Here is a 23,223-nt window from a genome sequence, read left to right on the forward strand (position 1 = left end):
GGGGGGGGGGGGGGGGGGGGGGGGGGGGGGGGGGGGGGGGAGTGGTATTTTTGGCCAACTTTAACTTCTCTCTCCAACAGCAGCAGATTGGACCTCCTGACTGAATTCAGGTTGACAGGCAGTCCTGGAGAGCCAGCAGGCCCAGATGACATCACTGAGCCCCAAGTTCTTATCTCCATGGTGACAGAAGAAGAAAAAAAAAAAAAAAACTAGAGGAGGGGGAAAAGAAGAATTCTGGTGGACGGAAAAACTTCCTTTGCATTACCTCTAAGACGATTTTAAAATTCTGTTACTGGGGTTCTGTGCACGTGAAGGTGAGAGAACAGCTCTCTGGAGTCAGTTCTCTCCTTGCACTTTCCCGTGGGTTCTGGGACTAGAACTCCGGTCATGAGGCTTGCATTGTTGGGGTGGCAAGCAGCTTACCCACTGAGCTCTCTCACCAGCAACTCTCGCGGTATTTTGATGAAATGCTTCTTAATAACTTTAAACATTAGGTTATGGTGTTCGAACTGTCAGGTCTCACCTCTCTCCCCTCCTACTGAGCCTAGTCCCTTAAAGACAAATAAACATCCCAGATTTCAAAACAGGCTGCGACTGCACAGCTGTAGGGAACGCAGTTGTCAGGAGAGAAAAAGCACCTCAAAATACATACATAGAGCACCCAGGTTTATTTTTTGTTTGGAGTGAGAGACACAGTTCAAGTAGATTCTGGGCCAGCAGCTGCACTGCACATGTCACGGGGGAGGGGGGTGGGGGGTGGGGACAAACTCGGGCCTTAGCCTCAAGGACAGCTGAGCTCAGGGCTACCTTCAAAACCCTGCAACCAAGGCGTCACCAGGACAACCAGGCAGGGTGGAGGGCACAGCCTGGCCCAACTCAAATGACTCTTTCGGGAAATGCAACAGGGAGGAAAAGGAACTGCCACCGGGTCCCTGCTCGACTGGAGGGGCCAGCCCCTTTCCAGGATGAAAAAGAAAATATATCTGGGGCTGTGCCGATATATATCAACCCAATGTGCTTCCCTGTGGAAAGCCTTGTCCTCTAACACACCTCATTTACCTGAAGGTCTTGGTATTGAGTTGCCCTAAAATTGCATTTTGGGGTTTTGTGTTGTTTCGTTTTTTTTACAAATACAGGCCTGCGATAGTTCCTAAGTGTAGGATCTCTGGGGCAGAAACACAGGCGAGCTGGGACAGCGCAGGAATGCCACCAACCTCGCGCTCTTCCACCAGGAGCCCAAGACATTCAGCCCCTGAATCCTACAGACCACCAAGCGCCTAACCTTTTGGAAAGGGCACCATGTCCTTGGCTCTTCGGCCAACCTTCGCTGAGCAAGTCCTCCCACCCAAGCATTAATCTGCCTGCTCTGGAGCACGTTTTTTTTTTTTTTTTTCTGTGGGGCCCTTCTCTATCTGTGTTTTTCTGTTTCTGCTTCAGGGGATCAGGAAGAGTGGATTTCTTTCCCCTTTCTCTCCTTTGTATCTATCTGCACGTGCTCTTTAAGTGTCTTCAGGCTTGGCATTCGTCTTAAACACGTCTATAACGGATCAGGAACTCGAAACCTGTTTCTGGTTATGACAGACAGACCAAGCCCTCCCAAAGTGGAGGGGAGGGGAGGGGAGTGGGGAAGAAAAGTTACAGACTTTTTAAAGGGTCTGTGATACAAACCCATTTCTAGGTTCTGCCCACAAAGGAAGCACAAAGGAACCCCCCAGGGGCTGACAGTCCAGACTGACCCCGGGTGGCCTCCACCTATAAACCTCATAGCCGCTCACTTGGGAAAGTTCACCAGGGGGGATTCTCCATCACTTCTGGGTAGAGCCTTCTAGAAGCCCTGGTTGAGTTTGAAAGGGAAAAGGAGAGGGAGCACATAAGAGCCCCTCCAAATCCCTCCTCCCCAAGAGGAAGCCCCACACAGTGAACACAGCTGCAGAAAGACTAAAAACATTTTATTGTTTAATGAATAACAGAGGGTTGCTGGACATGGGCGATTTAAAATCAAACACAACTCCTGACACAGCCGTTTGCAGCTAAAGGTGAGCGTGTTCTTTTAAAAGCAGAACTGTCCAGAAAGAGGACCTCGCACTGAGGGACCCAAATGCCCACTTGATTAATAAAGCTGTTGGCTGGCCACCCCAAGTGGGTCCCTTCCAGGGACACAGTTCCCCAGAAGGAAAACTCTTCCCCCACCCGGAGCATAAGGAAGACAGCGGAGAGGAGTTAAGTAATGTCTTGTCACCAAAGTAAAACACTCAATTATAAAACATTCCAACAGAGTCTCAAAGAACATCTACCTACGTGACAGAGATTTACACAAACCTGAGAGACAAGTGGCAATATTTCCCCTCTACCCACCCTCTACCTACTCCCTACACTTCCATCACAGGAGTGGGGGAGGAAGCACGGAGCAGAGGAGATGCTGTCATATAAAATCAATCTGGAGAGCCAGTTACTTATCTGACATCCCACAGTCCTGAGAGACAAGCTGGACACACACATACACATACACACACACACACACACACACGCACGCACGCACGCACGCACGCACACACTTCTTTATTGCCTCAGCAAGAATTATGGCTCGGGAGGCCGGCACTAATTTTAGAATCAGATTTATTATGCAGCAGGGGGCAGGTAGTCTTCAGAACTGTCCCATCTCCATATACCTTCCAGACTGCTCCTCAGAGGAGCAGTAAGAAAAACAACATAGAGAAACGTCCTGGTTACTGATACCTCCCGGCTGCTTCCTGAGGTCTTGCAAAGCCCTTTCTGGATGTTTCTGAGGGCTCCGCTGCTTTTTGTTTAAAATGAGTGTGTCAACCCCCAAGCAAACACTGGGAACCCCAAGGTTGTAAAGCAAGGGTCTGTCAGCATGGTCACAAACTGAACTCCCCCATCTCCTTGCTTTGATCTCAAGGGAAACACAGGCAGCCCGGAGGTCAGAGCAGGGGCAAACTTTAAATGCTAATGTCCTCCGCGGATCTCTTCAACCTCGTTTCATGTGTTCTAAATGGACGGAAAGTACATTTCCAGGTGGTTTTATCTCAGGCTTTACTACCTCTCGTTTCAGAGCATCCTTTTGCCTGCATTTGGCCCTGACACTTCTCTGAGCTGCCCTATAGAGTACCTTGTGCCAGCTTTTTTGCCTCCCTTTCTTTCCAAAAGGCCTGGTCGAGACCAAGTGCTGGCTTTTGACTGGCTCACACCTCTCTTGTGTAAAAGTGCGGGTGCCCCTGGAGCAAATGTCACGTGTGGCAAAACCGAGGTGCAGTAGGTTGAAAACAACGCTTTGAAAACGTTCTTTGAGCAAGATGGCTCAGCGCGTAAGGCGCCTATCACCGAGGCTGACCTAAGTCTGACACCTGGGACCCACAGGTAAGAAAGAAGCAACTCCACAAAGTTGTCTCTGACTTCCACATGCACGCCACACCACACAACACCCTTCCACAAACACATAAAGTAAAAAGGACTGTGCACAGGGGCAGCTGTGGGGTTGCGTTCAACCCTTGTGTACCATCGTGTTCCTGGTCTCCTGCAGGCAGGGGCTGGGCATCTCCCAGATACACACACAAGAGGTCCAAATGGCCACACACCTCCAACACTTCCTACTCCCCAGCCAGGCGAGCCACTAACCCAAGGCTGACTCTCAAATGCAACTCAGATGCCCCTCCTGCTCTACGACCTCGATAGTCGGCCATCTTTGCTTACTTGGAGCGCTGCGGCAACTTAACTTCCCAGTCGCATACCTCCCTGGGCTTCTCACAAGCCATCTCCCACACAGACTCAGAACAACCTACTTCCACACCCACACCCCTGCACACACCCCACCTCAGCCCTCAAAGGATCCCACCGGCATCAGCCCCTCTGCTAGCCTCACTGCTAATCTCCTGCCTCCATACCCTCGGCCTCCCAGACACCATGACTTTCCTTAGTACGTGGAATGCCCGTTGGTCCTTCCTTCCCCAAGCTCACTCTACCATTCTCTCTTCCAGTCCGTCTAGGAAGCCCTCCAAAACCACTACAGGACACCTATCTCCTTGTTGCGATGACCAACCCATCCATTTTTTAGTATTCACAGGACCTGCAATTCAGTAAGGAATCATTTGAAAACTCGTTCCGGAAACGAGGCCTCACAACCTCTATGGGACAGCGAATGGGCAGTCCTCGAGTTAGCTCAGCCCTCCTGGCTTCAAGCCTGCAGCACCACAATAGGCAGGCTCACCATCTCCAGAACACCCTAGTCCCGGCCCCGCCCCATCCAGCACATGTCCCGCAGTAGCCCATAAAGGACTAAGTGCCACACTCCCTAAGAACTTAGACCACCATTCCTGCAGACACAGGAGAACTGACTGCACCATCATAGTAAGCATCCTCCAGCCTCACTGCATCTCTGCAAACGTATTCCTCTGACATCCGAGCCCAGAAACTTCCACCCAAAAGGCAGGAACATGCAAAAGGGAGCCATACTTCTCACGAGAGTTGAAACCACCTCATCAAGCAACCGAGGTCTAGCCCAGTTCCTAATTAATATTAACCCTCCAAATCAGAGTCACGCTCAGAAAATCGTGGATGAAGAGACACAGGGCGGGAGGAGAGTCTCCAATTTTCTTTTTACTTCATCTGGAAAATTAAGAGCACTGCTGATTTGAACAAGAAATCATCAAGGAAAGCAATCACAACTCCACACAGCCCATAACGCAGTGGACTTGGACGTGTGACCTGCCACTTCCATGTACAGGAATTAAAGGAACTGCGGCAAGAATAGCAATGGCGGCGTGGGTGGGATCCATTGCTCCCCCTCTCCCCTCAGGGAACATAAAGACCCCTAAGAAGCCTGGAGTAGAGATCCGCCAATATCTGTCTATTTGTCTCAATAAAACGATGGCAAAAACCTGGCCAGTGGCTTCCCACATTGGTTCAGGAAGTCCCCCAAGACTCCCTGAAAGGACAGGACGATGAATAGGACAATGAACACAGAGCAGCAAAGCGGGGAGGGGCACCCAGAGACCCTCCACTCCCAGCCCGACGCTTATTTGCTGTTCCTGTATTAATTACAATAAACTGCTTCATAGCCTGGCGACCACTTAATGGGGCAGCAAATATGGCTTTTTCCCTACAATTAGTCAACGTAATGTGCCGCTAGTTCCCTCCTCCTGGACACCCCCTCTGGGTTCCACACACCCAACCCTCCCCTCCTCCTCTTCCTCCTCTCACGCAGTTATCCACATCCGCCCCAGAGCTCGTCCACTTAACAATTCCTCCCAGGATCTAGGAAATGCCACCCGGCGGACAGCAAGCAGGGGGGCCTAACATGGAAGCGGGCAAGATCAGGACCCTGCTCCAGAATCCTAAGACATCTGAGGCCTTCCCAGCCCTGACAGGAAGTCCTGAGGGTCAGCATCTCCCAGGCTGCTGGCTGAGCACTGTGGTTGTTTCCTGAGCTCTGTCAGGCTTCCCCAGCTCATGCGATGGGGCTCGTGGGTTTGCAGAACAGAATCCAATGCTCTATGTACCCTAGGACCCAAAGGTTTTATAAGAGGCAGCTATGACGATCTCAGTAGTCTCCCTCACTCCTGTCACCCATCCTCACTCACAACTGGAGGTCTTTTTCCCTAGAAGCAACTCCTTAACTCTAAGCAGGCTCCCTCCACCCAGCTCTGCACTTCCCGTCTGCCCCCAATAGCAAGGAAACAAACGCCTAGAACTAGAAGCACCATCTAAAAACCCTAAGTCATTTCTAAACCCTCAAAACGGGGGTTTGAGTGGAATGAAGCCTCCGAGGCACCCCCCTTTTTTCAGATTAAGTACACCAACCTCCATTGGTGGTGGTGGCACACGCCTTTAACCCCAGCACTCGGAAGGCAGAGGCAGGCAGATCTACAGTTTGATGTCAACCTGGTCGACAGAGCGATTTTTGGGTCAGCCAGGGCTACACAGAGAAACCCTGTCTCAGAAGAAGAAAAGAAAAGCTAATGCCTGATGTTTTCATTACCATCAGGACATTGTAGCTTTCCCATTTTCTTTCTTTTCTTTTATTTTTGTTTTTTGTTTTTCCGAGGCAGGGTTTCTCCGTGTAGCCCTGGCTGTCCCGGAATTCTCTCCGTAGACCAGGCTGGCCTTAAATTCACAGAGATCCACCTGCCTCTGCCTCCCTGAGTGCTGGGATGACAGGCATGCACCACCATACCCAGCTAACTCTTCCATTCAAGACAGCTTTCTTTGGTTTTCCTTTTGGTTACCGGCTGGCCTCAAGACAGCTGCAGAGCTGAGGATGGCCCGAACCCCTGATCCTTCTGTCTGCCACTTACAAAGTGCTGAAACTAAATGTATGTGCCCCGGAACTAGCTTTTAACATGGGTTTAATGGTCTAGAAATATGGCTCATCCCTTAGGAGCACTTGCTGCTCTTCCAAAGGATCCAAGTTCGAGTCTTAGCACTCACATGGTGGCTCCATAGCTGCCTGTAGCTCCAGTTTCAGGGGAAATCCAATTCTTTCTGACCTCCTTGGGTACCAGACACACACACACACACACACACACACACACACCAACACACACACACATCTACATGGTAGATAAAACACTCTAACACATAAAAATAAAGCGGTAAAAATCTGAACCTCTGGTGACTTTCTCTAAAAATGCAGGTTTGAAAAAAAATTATGGCTTTAAAAAAAAATGGTTTTTTCCTGGTTACAAGAAACAATTGACATCTCCTAAGTAACAACCGGGTATCACATACCTTATCTATACCGTCTTGTTTATCCGACAAAAACTCCATTATTTTCATTTTATAAGCGCAGGGTCAAAAGGTTTACTCGGAACTCCCTAATAAGGCCAGAGCTAGCGACGGAACCAAGTTTCAACCTTCGATCCCATAGTTCAAACCCACCCGCCGTCTCCGGACCCACCTGCTGCATCTCAGGCACCTGTCTACACCCAAATCACACTGAGACTTCGTCCAAGCCACATGTTTACATACACACACGTACACATGTATGTGTGCCGTCCTTTGTAGGCCCCAAGTGCTCTATCAGCCTGTGGGACACACGCCACTTCAAGCAGACAATAGTTGGCCAAACTTGCCATGAAACGGCGCCCTTCCTAACAGCCCCTAGTTCACATGGGTGCAGTTTTCCCCACACACTAGGGCCCGTGCTAAGCACTTACTATATTAACTCAGCTCGTCCTCGCCACAACTCTGCGAAGGTGCTAGGATTCTGCCCACCTTATAAACGACAGAACCCAGTACAGAATATATCTAAGGCCATGTGCTCCAGGCTGCACTGAGGGTACACAGCAGAGCAAGGATTCCGGCTCAAGGGCCTAGTTCAGGAAACCAGGAGGCAGGCAATAACCCCTCAATAAAAAGTGATGCGATTCATAAGCCCATGATCTAGGAAGCATGGGGTGAAGGGATGAGGAGCGCACACAGCTAACATGCAGGCCCCTCACTTCCCATAGTCTCAGGTCCCAACCTGTACGACATGGGGCCATTCACAGGGTGGTTTTGTGAGGTCTCTGTCAAGAAGAATTAGCTCAGCTCTTCTGCCGATAGCCAAGACGAGAGCCTGTACACTCAGAGAGGCCCTCTGGGCAGCTCTCTGTAGTTCCTGCCTGAGGATGCGTAAGTCCCCACCCACGTGTGCTTTCTATGCGCCTTCCCTTGGCAGGCGGGCGTTTTGTCTATCTAGTTCTGAAAGTTCTGAAAAGGAGACGCTCCCCATAAACACACCCAGGCCTTCTGCTCCGAGGAGGCCAGGGGGTCCGCACACCCCACTGGTGTCTTGACTGTACCCCAACAGGACGGTGATGAAGAGAGGCAGCCCAGGAGAGGGGATGCTGGAAAGGCACGGACATTGAGAATAATAAGGCGAGGTGGTGAGAAAGATGACCACGACATGCTTATTGGTGGTGTCATGCCAAACACAGGCTGCACACACAGAAGCTGCGCTCTCAAGAACTTGAGAAATTCTCTTGGTGGGTACAGCAGAAAAACACATAACAAGATCCGTCCCTGCCCACACCCGACCCCCCACCCCAAGATGTTAGCCGGCTCCACAGTTACCTGAAAACGGTGAAAAATCACTTTTTAACAAGGACATCGGACATGAAGGGACATTAACCTGTCCACCATGTACTGCAGAAGAAATACATGATTGGATCCAAGGGTTTTTATTCCCAAAGATACTCTGCCACCATCTTTACTTTACTGCCCCTATTAGTCCAGAAAAACAAGCCCTGAACCTGGCTCCCTAGTGAAAAAAAAATGCAAAATGTGTATAATTAAAATTATACTTGTGAAATTCAAACACACTTTAATTTCCTAAGGGCCCCCTAATCAAGTCAGAAGTTCTCACTAAAACCAATTATCTGCCTTGAAAGCAGATGAGGAAACGTATACAACAAGCAGTCTTAGAGGGATGCTCGGCCGGGGGTCCAACGGCCTCATTTGATCTGCTTTGCCCAGGTGGGTGGGACCAGCTAGGAACTGGCAGGCTTCTGCTCAGCATTATCTTAGCTAAGTTGAAACCTTTTTATTTGTTTGCCTCTAGTTACAGAAATGATACATTTGGGAGCCGGTCCCGAGGGAACAAGGTTGAAAGGTGTAAAAACAGGCTGCGCACTGCGTTTCTATCCACACCACCCACTCCCTGGCAAGCTCTAATCTCGAGGAGCTTCCAGCAGGTTTTCCAACACTTGCCTGTCACCCAGAATCACTGTGAAGGAGAGGAAGGGACCAGCTTCCTTCTGAAACAGGCTGACACAAAGCCAGGGGACACTCAAGGGCCTGCCCACAGAATCGGCAGCCCTGAAGCCTCTCCCAGATTCCCAGGTGAGCTACCCGCAAGGCTGTTCTTCTCAGGTAGTGGGGGATTCTCCCCCAAACCCAAGCATGAGAATGTACAGCTCTCCAAGACACTCAATTATTTAAGAGGCATGTGCTTCATGTCACCAATGTAAAGTGTTAGAGTAGGACGTTTCTGGAATTAAACAACAACAAAAAGACCCTCACTGTATGCTTATAGGTTTTCTTTTCTTTTCGGTTTTTCAAGATGGGGTTTCTCTGTGTAGCCCTAGTTGTCCTGTAGACCAGGCTGGCCTCACACTCACAGAGATCCGCCTCCCAAGTGCTGGTGTTAAAGGCTTGCACTACCACCTCTGGCTGCTTACAGGTTTTCTTCTTCCCCTCTCCTGGCTGGAACCCATGCCAAAGGTGAGACCATGGGCTTTTCCTACTCTCCCTTCCAGTGTACCAACAGTCTCCAGCTCTGTGGTGATGGCCTCACATGTCACCAATCCTGGCTCCAGCAGGGGCCCACAGAGTAGAACAAAATTCCACCCGCTTCTGGGCCGAAGAGACAGCTCAGAAGGAAAAGGCACTCCATGCCAAGCCTGCCAACCTGAGCCCAGGAACTCACACGGTGGCAGGAGAGAAAGAACTCCTTCAAGCTGCCCTCTGACCTCCATTTGCATGTGAGGGCGCACGTGTGCGCACACACATATGCGCACTCTCATATCGCTCATTCAAACTTGACTGTGCAGCAACTGGAAATGGGGGGGCACCAACCCCGCCAGGCTAGGCAATGCAACACACTTGAGGGCACTCACACCTACACTGGAAGAAAGGAGGGAACAACAACAACAAAAATGCACGTGCACACACACCAACAGGCACACATGCACGCACACAAAAAGTGCGTGACTCGTTCAGCTGGAAACAAATCATGGGGACTGCGACTTGGCTGCTTCCCCACCTCCTTCCCACCAGAGTGGACACCTCACTAATGTCACTGAGCATCCCACTTTGCTACACTGCCGTCTCTCTGCACTCCGTTCCCGTGGGCGACTCAGAAGCCCACTTCCGTTGTAAACTTCTGGCCTCCGGGAAACTATCAAAAGCCTTGATTGGAGAAAAGGGAGAAAAACCCCTTACAGAGGCCTTCCATCTCACTCGGCCCCCTCCTTCAGTGGCATCTCGTTGGTGCTTTTATTCAACATCACTACACACACAAATCAAGCTCTGAAAGTCGTTTACAGTGTGTCATCTAAGAATTTAAAAAGAAAAAAAAAAAAAAAGAGCACAGTGGCTGTGTATTTGCGCTTGCCCAAAGAGAATAATTCATTTCGGTAGAGGCTAGGATGAAACCCTGAATGCATTCCTACACCGTTTCCTGCCCTTCAAAACAATAAAAATGTAAAAACCCAGATGAAGCAGGCCCCAGAGGTGGCAGGAACGACAATCTCTTGACCCCCAAGGAATTTATTCTCTAGCATCTTCTGAAGCACTCTCCCCAGAATGCATCATCAAGACCATTTTATTAGATTTTTCTAAACCCTTGAAATTGTCACATAATTGAAACAGAAACAGCAATTTAAAGCTCCGAATGGATTTCTTAAAAAGATGCCTCTGTGCTCTCCCAGCGTCCCCCCACTTGGCTGCTCTCGCCCCTAACCTAAATGCTAGCCCCCTTGCACACAAAACCCTATTTATCTTTTAAATCCTCCCCTACCATAAAAGTTACACATTCCCCTAATGCCACAGATTTCAGGACATTTGGGAGAAACATCCCAGACAACAGGCTAAAAAAAGAATCCATTAGCATTAACTTGCCTGTCACAGCCAGTGACAAATAAATGAATGTGGTGCTTTCAGATCAGTCATTGGTGAAACTACCCCCGGGCAGATAAAGACCAGCCCTGGGAGAGAGAAGACTCTAGAGGAGACCTCTCTCACAGTGGGGTCTCAGCTCTTCCCTAGTTGCAGCCTATGACTTTACTCTCAAAGGCAGAAGAAGAAGAAAAAAAAAACTCCACAGGCATCCCACACAGAGAAGGAAATGAATTCCTCAAGCCCGCTGAGCATGGCCAAGATAAAGGGTACATGCTCCCTCGCCCCGAAAAGCCAGGACCCCATGAGCCAGCCAAGCCACCGACATCAAGCTTCCCATCTCAGTGTGCTGGACCATCCGTCACCTACAGAAAGAGCAGCCAGCCATGCCAGGCTATCTGCAGGCTGCTGGGCACGGTCCTCTTACGGTGTGGACAGTGCCCTCTCTGGGGACAGGGATGGGTAACCAATGCTTCTACTGTGCCCACGATGTGCAGTCCGCCCAGAGGTGTCACCTCATTCCACCCGCCCCTTAACAAGTCTCGGATGAGTTACTACATAGATGACCCCATTTCACAGAAAGAAAAAAAAAAACATTAAGTGAAGTGTCATTTCTCTAGCCTAACAGGTTCTCAAACAGAAAGAGCCAATGGAAAATACCCTGGACCTTCCTGCACAGACTGTTAACAAATACCCTCTGTCAGCCTAGGCACTTTATTATGCTCAGACCAAATGGAAGAAGCTAAAGTCTACCATAGGTGTCCAGCTGTTTGACACTGAGCCGTGAATATGCTGGGCTGCACTCACAGCACGGCACACACATGTAGCATACAGATCCGGGGCTGTATGTACCTCTCACACTGGATGAAAACAGAGGAAGTTTAGGATTTAGGGGAATGGGGCCTTGGGAGTTCCCTTCGACTTGGGTCCAAAGGCCAAAACTGATTCTTGCTATTTCTGTGGCTCCAATAAAGGCCTCACTCAGTTCACCCATCTGTAAAGCAGAGGTTCTACCAAGGGTGACATTAAAAAAACACTGTAACAGTTAAACTAAAGGAGTTGAGAACGCTGAGGCTTGGAACTATGCCACAACATCCTAACTCAGATACTATTTTCAAATCATTTTTTTCTTTCAGAAGATACAAAATCTCAGACTAAAATGAGCAAATATTACTATATAGCTAGGCATGTACCTTGGGGGTTGGGGGGGCAGGGTGCATGGAACTTTGGTACTTTCTTCAAGAGAGAGAGAACAGGCAAGAGCCTGCTGTACTTAGCACCCAGAAAGACAGTTGCCCAGATGGACCAACTGTACCAACTCCCCAGACTACCAGAGAACAGCAGGGACATGGCCCAAAGACCACACCTGCTCACCCCTCACAACACAGGAAGAGCAGAAATGGAGATTCCCAACACACACGCTCTTCCCTCTAGACAGCCACCAGGCAAAGGCAAACACAAGGTGGCATGACCTATGAAGTCACAGGTCCACTGTTCTGAGCAACAGGACACGGGCATCGCCAGCAGCCTGTGACTTCCACATGGAAAAATATCATCGAGCCATTCACACGGGGTGAGGTTATGATCACAGCTCAAACAAGGGGCAGAGAACAGAACTCTACAATGGGGTCTACACGATGGTCCCGCGTTAAGAAAAAAAAAAAAAAGAAGAGGGAGGCAAGAGGTACAAAGGTAAGAATGACGGACCCTCCGTAAGCTGCCGTTCACCCTGAAGATCATAGGGGGGTTCTGCCAAGAGCCTCCTCAAACCAAGATCGTCCACAGCCCTAGAGAACAATCTGAATTGCACATTAAGCATAAGATCCAAGTCCAACGTGTGATGTTCTCCATGAAACAGCACCAGCCATATTCTCAATGACCCTGGCTTCTTCTGGGGGTCCAGAAGATCTCAGAGCACCCCGAGGAAGCCCCCCGAGAGCATCTCCAAGGAGCCTGCACAGGCTCCCAGCCCCTGCCTGGCTATCAAACCTAATCCCAACATGTATTACTTTATAAGCCCCACCCAGGCCCCCTGCATGCCTTTTCACTTTAGTCAACACACACACAGTAAGGCCTCTAATGATGCTTTATCTCAACTTGTGTAAACTCAGTATACTCTGTGTGTACAAGACAATGCCACCAAACTAAGCATCATAAAGCCAGGGCTGGGCTTCATGGGAAAGCTGGAATAGTACAGGCCATGGGATGTCTCAGGGAGAAGGGCATGCATGGAAAGAGATTACTGAAGGTCTCATAGTCCCAAGGCCATGGAATAGAGGGAAGATATGATATAAGATGGAAAGAGACTCTCACATTTAAACTGCTCCACAGGCAGTGGGAGGCCCAAGGAGGCACTGAGGGGGTTCGTGATTCCACTGCAAAAAGAGAGTCCCCCGCCCAGAGGGAGCGTTGAGTGAGGCTTATGTGAGCCGAAGTGTGATGAGCAGTGAGCAGGAATGATCTTGGGGCCAGCCACTTGCTGTTCCATTACGTGAGCTCATGTAAATGAACACTCTAAATTCAGTAAGAGATAAAAGGTGAAAAGGGCCACACATTCCTGGTGTACTCCAGGGCTTGCAGTCGAAGAACTTCCAGCTACGAAAATCTAAACGCGCACATTGAGAACACACACCAGGATCAAGGAGTCAGCAAGACGGGTTCTCAGAGACTGCCCTGTCCTCCTTCCTGGAGGCGGGACAGTGGCTCACCTGACATGGGACAGGAGCTCTGGCATCACAGCAGACTGCCATGAACAAGGGAATCCCAGCCTGGAAGGAAAAGCAACATCCGGGGAGAGGACATTTGTAGGACAAAGGTTCTCTCCTTGAGCAGACACCTGCGAAGGGCTTGGAACACAGGAAAGAGGACGGCTCTCTGACAAACAAGAAGCTAAGACATTAATCCTCCAAGGTCCTCACTTTGGGGACCTTGTTGGGGAAAAGATGCGCCTCTACATCCCACAGGATGGGGAAAGGCTTACCACGCAGGCTGCTTAACCGAGGCTGCCGAGATGACAGCTGCAGATCACCCGAGATAGCAAGATGCCGGGTGACCCGGCCTACGGCGGCAAGGGAAGGCCAGATGCCGGCATCACCCTTCGCCCTTCAGAAGCTGCCAAGAAACCACTCCCCCGGAACAGGAGGTATGCGGGCTGCCACTGAACCCATCTGGATGCCTGCTTCACAGAGGACCTTTCGGGACCCTGAAGCAACGTCTAAGGACAAAGTGGGGACAAGAAAATCTGGTTCCTGGCTCAACTCTCCACAACTTGACTGTTGTGGTTGACTGGAAGCGCCCAACGGAACATGAGCAGAGAGATGGCAGCCGTCTCCAGCGAGGAAAAGTCAGGCAGGAGCCGAACTCCAAGCAGCCAGGGGGCTTACGTTCTGATTAAGACTTTTGTTTTTTTCTGAAGTCATTTTACCATTGCTTTTTTTTTTTCTCTCTCTCTTTAAAATAAGGAATAAAGTTCAGTTGGTAGAGGAGCTGCCCGCCCAAGAGGCATGAAGCCCTGGGTTCACTCTCTAGTGCTGTATAAGCCTGGGGTTGGTGGCCTGTATTTTCAGAACTTGGGAGGTAGAGGCAGGAGAATTAAAAGTTCAAGGTTATCATGGGCTACAAAATGATTCTGAGGCTGCCCTAAGGATACATAAGATCCCATCTTAAGACAAAACAGTAATTCCATAACAGTCTCAGCAGACGGGTGCTGGGTACCACTTGTCCATACACAGTTCCCAAAGAACAATTTTCATTCATTTCCAAAATAACACCATGAGGATCAGCATATCATGTTTTTTTTTTTAAGAGAAGGAAACTGAGGCCTACTAGGATTTAAGTGGTATGCCCACAGTCACCCAGCTGTCACTGAAGGCAACTGGAAATAGGCTGAACAGATGACATCCCTACAGCTAAGGTTTCAAGGGACACAATGAACATACACGACTCAAAACAGCACGCGCTCCTCTGCTGAGGTCTATTTTTTTTTTCTTATTCACAGTTATGTGTGTGCACAGGACTTGTGTGTGAAGACACCTGTGGAGACCAAAAGAAAGTGACTTTCGATAGCCTGGAGCCGCAGTTACAGGTGGCTATAACCTAACATGGATGCTGGGAACAGAACTCGGGTCCTCTATGAGAACAGCAAAAGCTCCTTCCTCCTGAGCCATCTCTCCAGCCTCACATACAACACGTTTTTAATGTCTGTGCAATGTTTATGGTTTTTTATGTGCTCATTAAAAAAATAATAATAATAATAATAAATGCCAATTTGGCTAAAATAAATAAAACTTGCAGAAAATAATAACCGGAAAGAGTGGAGATTATGTTCTTATACCCAAGGATAATAAGGACAGATGGTGAGTCACGCCCAGGCTCCACTCTCACCCATGGATGCTAAGGAGTGTGTAGGTTCCTCCATAAAAGAAAAAGAAGCCACAGGCTGGAACAAAACTCTCCCAGGCAGCTGACACTTGGACCCAAAGGAGACAAAGAAAAGACATGGCATGATTGATCCCCGTCAGCCTCGGGTCTGTCACGGCCTCAAATTAAGTCATCTTTTTAGAGTACCATGACCATTTTAATTTTTAAGAAGACGGTGGGGGGGGGGGCAGAATCCCCTTATGTACTTTGCCCCAGAGAAATAGGAAGGCATGGACCGATCCCATCATCTCCTCCCGATCAAAATGTACTCCGCTAATGAATGGCCAAGCATGGTCCCTAGACTCCCTAATAAAGCCCTGTGAACATTCGCATCACAAAGGGTGAGCCGGGTGAACCAAAGGACTCCACAGCCTGCCTTCGCTGCTCATTAAAATTCTGGACAAAACAGATTTTTATTTATACGAGACATTAAAGAATATTATGACAGTACTCATATGAAACCCGTTCTTCACTGCCACAGATTTTCTTTGGTCTCAAGTTACAGTTTCTTTCCACCCGTCTTGTTTAACACCTCCACGGAATATTTCTCTGGCAAGTGTGAGCAGGGAGGGGCGGCCAGAAAGCAGAGAAATGAGTTTTAACTGAAACTCAAGCCGACACATCATTTACAAGCTCCTCACCCAGTCCACACAGAAGGGTAGGGTCTGCCCTGTCGCCGTGACCCCAGCAGACACGCAGAAGTTTTATGGAAGGGAGATAAATAAAACATAAACAAGGCTTTGTTCAAGGTTCTAGACTCCTGCCAGCCCGGCTGCCATCCCTTGCTCTAGAACCCGGATGGCCAGCTTTAGCTCTGTGGGAGAACCACCAAAGAGGGCAAGTCCTTTCCCTACCCTGTTCTAGTTCCCAACCATGACGCAGCTGCAGCTCAACAACTCCTGCCTCCCTGGGTTGAGCAACCCTAGAAGCACCTGGCCGGATACCCCAAGGTGTCAGATACAGAACACAAGACAGTATCGATACAATCAGATGACGTCACAAGGGGAGGAGAATGACCAGAACCCAAGAACCTGAAACTTTACGGACTTGGGTTCTGCACTTCATGATCTGCTAACCTCAGGAAGCCATGTCCCCTCGTTTCTGACATGGAGGCAATGTCCAGTGGCACCCCAACAAGACCAACTTTGGGGGCAGATTGCCTAGGTGTGTTTTTGAGTGTGTGCGTGTGTGTGTGTTATATCACCACTCAACCTGTCAGTATTTCAGCTGCCTCATCTGTCCAAGGAACTGGCCCCCTCACCCCCACACAAAGTGCTTCACTCAGTTAATGTTAGTCCTAGATCTCTCAGAGAACCAGTCTGAGCACCGCCACCCACCCCCCCCCCAAAAAAAAAAGCTAAGTCCAAAGCCTCTCTCAAAAAATAACCAGTAAATAACTGTGGATCACACTTGCCATGTCTCAGCGTGTCACAGACCCTTCTAGGTGCACGTTAGCATGAGAAAAGGAAACTGAAGTTTAAGGAAGTGATCTGGCCAAGTTCCCAGCAGTTAATGAGTGGCACAGCTGGCATCTGAAATCAGGTGGTCCAGGCTGCAAACAAGGACCATCCCAATGATGACTAAACCAGCCATAATGATGGTGATGATGATGAGCCATGAGGCCCTCGCCAAACCACTCTCATTTTTCACAATCACCTTTCTTTGGGAAGAAGATGATACCATCATCCCTGGACCATCGATGAGGAAACCGAGACAGAGCTGGGATTCAGGTGTGGATGAGGGACAGCAAAGACCTTTGCAAAGTGACATGTCATTAAACTTTTTAAGAAACGGGGGTCCGATCACTGACGTGCCAAGGCATCTGATCTTTTTCAACAGGATTGATAGTAATATACATCTGAGGACTCACAAACGCCTCAGGCTTGGCCTGGGAAATGAGGAAGGTCCATATTCCTCTGACAGGCCTGAGACATCATCTATCTTGTTTGCAAGTCGAAGGTTTGGGAGGAGGGGAGAAATGACCACAGCACATTAACGTGAAATACCATCTTCCTGGCTGAAAAAGAGAGTTGGTGAGAACAGAGAAACGAGAGATGGAGGGAATGGGTGTGAATCCATGGTTTCACCCAAGTCAGAGATTTTTCCAGTTTCCCTAAAGGGAAACCTGATCCAAGTTGTGAGTGATCAAATGACTAACCTGGAAATTTGAAGACTCACACAAGGGAAGAAATAACAATCCTTCCAAACCCAGGAGACACTGCTGATTCTGAGATGGAAAGGCTCATACCCAGCATGGAAAGCAACACACAGTTAAAGCCAGCCCCGAGGTTTATGCCGAGTGAAGGAAGCTAAGCTCTTCATTAATTCCTGCGATCTGTTTTAAGTGTTAGGGGGGGAAAGCCACCTTCAAGCATGTACTTCTGCTTACTTAAGAGATGCCAGTTCCATCTAAAAAAAAAAAAAATTCACTCACTCACCTACCCACCCACCCACTCACTCACTCACTCACATGGCAGGTTCCAGACCTGAAATTCTCAAAATACCATCCCCAACCACCGCCTTTTCCTTTGCTAAGGTGCATTTTCTCCTCCACACAATTAGAAGGCTCCACTCTGAGAGCCTCTGCTGAGAGGAATACACTGAATTTTCCAAGGGCCATCACCCTTTCTCTCTGTGTAAGGGAAGCAGGCCTGCCTCCCCTCCGAGCCAGGCACAGGGGAAACATTGTTAACTACACACTTTACAAAAGTGCAGCCTCAATCCTTTAAGTACATCTTGCAGTGCCACTGCTATGGGGCCACACAGTTTCAACCTCCTCCTCCCCAGCCCCAGCTCTCTGGAACCCAGAGGCCGAGCAGCCTCTTAGTTTCTAGTGGCTCTGACTGATCCACCTGACCGGGGATACCCCTAGCTCCCCCCCAGAGCTACAGTTTTAGGGGGTTCTAGGAAAGGTTGTTTTGTTTTTGTTTGTTTTCCAAGAAAGGACAAGCTGCTTAAGTTCTGCTCTTCTCCCAAAACCTCCAGACTGTAAGACCTCAGCACAGGGCCCTCCACAGAGAGGCATGAGGAAATGTTCAACTTTTCCACATAGGATCTTAGCCGTGCTTTCGAGTAAGCCAGAAAACACTTGCATAAATACTGCGGCAGACGGTGCCACACCCTGGGGCGGAGGGTCACATCTGCCCCTCTCCCCAGCTGGACGCTTGGAACCTACTTCCATACGCTGACTTGGAGGCACAAGGCCATCCGCAGAAGTGCTCACCTGGGCCTTCCGCCTCCCTCTGCTGATGCCCTGGAGGTGCAAACACCAGCCTCCAACAGTCGCCAGTGCTGGGCTCTGAAACTCGCAAGCCTTGCTAAAATCCCATCCACGGCTCTCCTACTTACCTTGGGTTGCGCACGGCGAGGAAATGCAACTTTGGGGTCAATCTGGAGGAAAAAAATAAAAATAAAAAGGAAGAAATCAGTAGTTTGGAGAGAGGAGAAGAAAAAAAAAAGAAAACACCAATGACCAACCACCTAATTACTAATCACTCATTTCTCAGGCTTAGACCTCAGCTTTTAGTAAGTTCTTAGGCAACTGAAAAAGCTCCTTCAGCTTTGATCTCAACTTTCACCATCGTCCCGATGGGGCTTATAAGGTTCACCTTTCTGGAATGTTCTACCGTGCATTACAGTGAATGAAGCGCTTTATAAGCCAGAGCTCATGCATTCTTAGTTAGACTAAGGACTTCTCGTCCACAGACTCTGAATGACACCCGGAGCTAATGTACAGTGTGTGGCCAGGGAACAAGATAGGTACAACGTTATCTATAGAGAAAAAAAAAATCACAATCTCAAAATTAAACATTCCTCCAGCTGTAGGTAAATGAGTGATTATTTCTTTTCCCTGACAAAGCAGGGGAAAGAAAATTAAAAAAAAAAAAAAAAAGAAAAGAAAAGAAAAAAAAAAAGAATTGAAAATCAACAATACCATGCTCGGCTCAGATTAACTCACTGGTGCCAGCAGAACAGTTACTCCGGATGGCTAAAAAGATCCTTTACAGCCAAGCATGATGGCTCACATCTGTAATCCCTACACTGGAGCAGCTCAGGGCGGAGGATCACTGAGGGGTAGAAGTCCCTCAAAGCTGTTAAGACAGCCTGGGCAACAAAGTGAGACCCTGTCTCAAAAAAAAAAAAAGTTTTCATTTGCTTTATTGGTTAATCTCAAAGAATGCAAGTATCAATGACTCCAGGGCAAGCTGACTTGTTTCTTTAAAAAAAAAAAAAAATTGTAGGAAAAGGGAAAAAGAAGGTATTTTTGTGAATTAAATCCACATGGATTTAAAAAACAAAAAAACCACAGGGGTGAAACTACAGGAACAACCCAAAGTCCAAATTAAAAAAAAAAAAAAAAAAAAAAAGCCATTGTAGGGAGAGTTAAAGAGAAAACGACTGGACAGAAGTAGTAACTCAGTATTCCCCTACCTCCACCCCACCCCAATGGAAAAAGTCCCTCCACTCTACCTCAGCTGCCTGCTTACAGAGCACATGATTCTCAATCAGTAACTAGCTTTACAATTCCCACAGAAGCGTCTGAGTGTAACAGCTGATGGGAGGAGAAAAAAAGTTACTGCCTAGATTAAAAAAAAAAAAAAAGGAAAGAAAAACAGTAAAGAATTTTAGAAAACAAAAATTTCCGTTACTGGTTTCGATTAGATTTCTAAACGTGGCAAATCTTTAAGTGTCATTTAACGTGGGGAACGGCGTGGGCACCTGCTGTAAGTTATTTATTTATGAGCTCTGGCTTTTGTGTTCAAATTTCCCCCCTTTAAAAAGTAAATCTGAACCTCTTGTCAGTTCTCTCACTGGAGAAGATGAAAATCATGCTTTGAGGAAAACTGCAGGGGAGGAGACACGCAGCCCCTCCCCACACACACACACACACCCATAATCCCTGGGTCCCCTTGGGCCCCAGCCTGTAAGACAAACCAAGATAAAAAAGAGCACTTTTATTAATGTACTTTAAAGACCTAAAATTCTGCCTTGTGCTTTTTACCTTTAAAACATTACCTGAGAAATGAGAGATTACTCCTCAAAACCTAAAACAGACCAAACTCTTGGATCTAGGAAACTACCCTTTCGTAAAGATTAATATAATAGTACTGCGGCTACAGGTATGCCCGGCACTGACTAGCGTTTCTCTACGAAAGAAATACAACAGGTGTGGATTTCCATTCTGTCGCCAAAACTGAGACAGATGCTCATCTTTGTTCATTCAAAAGAAGACGCCCTCCCAAAGCTCGAATTGATCTAACCCAACACACAGGTGCAATGAGAAGCCACCCCGTTTATGTGGGGGGGGGAAATGAGATACAATCCAGGCAATGAATGAATGGCTGGAGGCTGGAGTGAGAAAAGTACAAGCAGAGAAAATGAAGTACTACGATTAAGGAAAAAAAAAATTAAAAAAAAGTGAAATTACAAAACCCAAAGCCAATTTGGGACTGCACCCCGTATGTGTGGTGGGGACATCAGCTGTACCCGGAGATCAGAGTTCTCTCATGTGCAAAGTTTTCCCCGCACCCAGATCTCCAAGGCCTAGGAGGGCATCACAGGCAAGAAGGCAAATCCCAACCTTTTGCACATTCCTAGTCAACTATTTAAAAAGAAAGAAAAAGAAAACTATCCCAAATTAAAACATTAGTTACTTAAGTACAGCGCTAGGACTGGCTCTCTAGAACACACTAGGGTACTACTTTGGACACCAGTGGCCTTTACCTAAACAAAGCTTTTAAGGTAACAGTAAACAAGATCCTCGTTTCCATGTCAATAAACCAACCGCACTGAACGTTGAAACAAAGTCAAAAGCTAGGTTATACTAAGTAATAGCAACCGAAATAGAGCTACAAAACACACAAGGGTGGAAAAGCCCAAAGCCCAAAGCCCAGCGACCGAGGGATACCAACAGCCAGCACCCATTAAAACTAAACTCAGGTTCTCCCACCCAGGCCAAAGGAGCGGCTGAGAAATCACAGATCTGCTTTGAATTGTTCCTGCAAAACCTTCCTAGCTTTGTAGCACGGCTAGCCAAGGAGTCAGGGAGGAAAAAAATAAACTGTTCAGACATTCCTTATCACCTTACCGATGATCATTCTTGATATTAAATGATCTGACAGTACAAACAGGCTGGGCTGCAAGCCTCGGACAAGTCTAGGACAATTATTAAAGTGACTTCAGTGTGTGAGGCCTTTTCTTGGTGGGGGGGGGGGGGAATAAGGGCGACACCTGACCATTTTGATCATAAAAAGAGGGTGAGTTTGCAAAATCAATTCAAGTGCACCGAAGGTTACCCAGATCCCTTCTTCTCCATTCAGTGTTAAAAGTCAAAGGGGCTTGGAAGCCCCTTGCTTTCTGCTGCCTTTACAGAAGAGGGGGGCCGAGGTTCAAGTTTACAATGGGCGGCTGGCTGTGCCTCACCCCCACGAGTTCACAACACAACAGGAGCGGCCCAAAGCCACATCCCCCAGTATCACCTTGAGGCCTCTGCCTTAAGCGGTGGTAAAATGGATAATAAAATCCTGGTGAAATTCTGGTGAGCAACAGGGAAGGGAAGAGAGGCAGGAAGCCGGGGGGGGGGGGGGGGGGGGGGGGGGGGGGGGGTGGGGGGGGGGGGGGGGGGGGGTTAGGCAAACCATTGGGAACCCCCCAGACTCTTCATTACATTTATTATTCCAGACTGACAATTTTTCTTTCTCCTCCTTACTCTCTCTGACTTCCACCTAGGGACTTTTCATCTCTAAACTCTGAATTTAAAAAAAAAAAAAAAAATTCTAATGCTGAAAAAGTATCCACACACAAATGAAAGGATGGGGAGGGGGGGGAGGAGGAAGGGGAGGGAGATTCATTTCGAAACCCAAGGTTTATCAACCTTCAGTCTGATGCCATCTGGAGCAACCCCACTGGATGCCCAGTTGGCTCTGCCAGGATCTCCCTTCCCTTCTCAAAACCACATCTCAAATCACTAAAGTCCCAGAGAAACCTGTTGCCTAGAACTAAGGCAAGCGCCCCCTCCCCTCGTCCCCACCCCTGGCCCCTCCACCAGGAAGCCGGGCTGTGTCTTTTTTTTAATACAAGCCCATCCCAATGCCACAGGCTGTGCTGGGCTGACAAAGAAAGTTCCATTCAGTCACCGGTGGAGTTTCTTTGCAAGGAAGGTCCCTCGGCGGGAGGCTAGCCTTCCCAAGGAGCCGACCCCCCTCCCCCCAACCTTCGCCCCGCGGCCTCTGAAGCTGCAGTGGGGCACACTCTAAAAAAAGAAACCCCCAAAAGCAGCCACCGCAGCAAACTTCTGAGCCAGCTCGATAGCTGTTTAAAAAAGTACCCAGTTCCAGCACAGAAGCAAAAGAAGGCGCTGTCCCTTTAAACAGGGCTGTCAATGCCCAGACCGGTTAGTGAAAAGGGGCAAACGACAACAATAAAGAAATAAATAAATATTTTTTTTAAATTAAAAATAAGCCACCTACCGTCTTGGAATCTAACTCATGGTGGGGCTGACCTAATACTTTATCCACACTTGCTGGGTCTGCGAAGGTGACGAAACCGAAGCCTCTGGAAGGAGACAAAGGGGGGGAAAGAAAATGTGACACCAAGCAACAAGAAGACCCTACGTGCAGACCCGGGGTGCGAAAGTTGCCCTCCCGGACCCCCACCCCCAACAGCTCCCTCCCGCTATTCTCCTGTAGCCCACAGCCCTCTCTGCCCTGCGAGGGGAAAAAAAAAAAAAAAGGTTAGTGGGGGAAGCGGGACGAGGGGGCAGGGCAGCTCGAGGTAACTTGGAACTCGCCGGTGCCTGCACTCCGGCGGCCTCAGTTTCCTCTCCTCCTCTACCCTTCCTCCAGGCTTTGTTTTCTTCCGAGGGACACCGGGCACTAAGACATTCACCCACCTCCCGAGGAGGGGACTTCAGAGTTTGGGAGTGCGAAGGAGGCATACATTCAAAAATTTAAATTAAAAAAAAAAAAAAAAAAAAACTGTGTAGAAAGTGGATGAACCGAGAATGTCATTTAAAACAAGAGAACAAGAAGCGACAGGAAAATGACTTCAAGCGGGAGCGATGGGCGTCTCTGAATCCAGAGTTCGGTCCTAATTAACAATAACCTTTGGGGTTATGGGAGGGAGCGCCCGTTCCAGCCCAGCCACGCGCCTGAGCCCCATTCTAAATCCGCTTAGCTACTTCCGAAGACA

The 23,223-nt window shown here is 48.5% G+C and overlaps 1 protein-coding gene across 1 annotated transcript in view; it reads right to left on the reverse strand.

The window, feature by feature from the left end:
• Positions 1–23,223, reverse strand: part of Msi2 (musashi RNA binding protein 2) — a gene marked incomplete in the record, with an annotated part of 308,813 nt that overhangs the window by 284,655 nt on the left and 935 nt on the right. Inside the window, 2 exon segments of the mRNA XM_055620541.1 lie at positions 18,382–18,423; positions 22,503–22,587. Of these exon segments, the coding sequence (XP_055476516.1) occupies positions 18,382–18,423; positions 22,503–22,587 (127 nt within the window).

The sequence above is a fragment of the Psammomys obesus genome, unplaced genomic scaffold (genome assembly GCF_907164565.1).
Source record: "Psammomys obesus unplaced genomic scaffold, mPsaObe1.curated_primary_1811, whole genome shotgun sequence".
Lineage (NCBI taxonomy): Eukaryota > Metazoa > Chordata > Mammalia > Rodentia > Muridae > Psammomys > Psammomys obesus.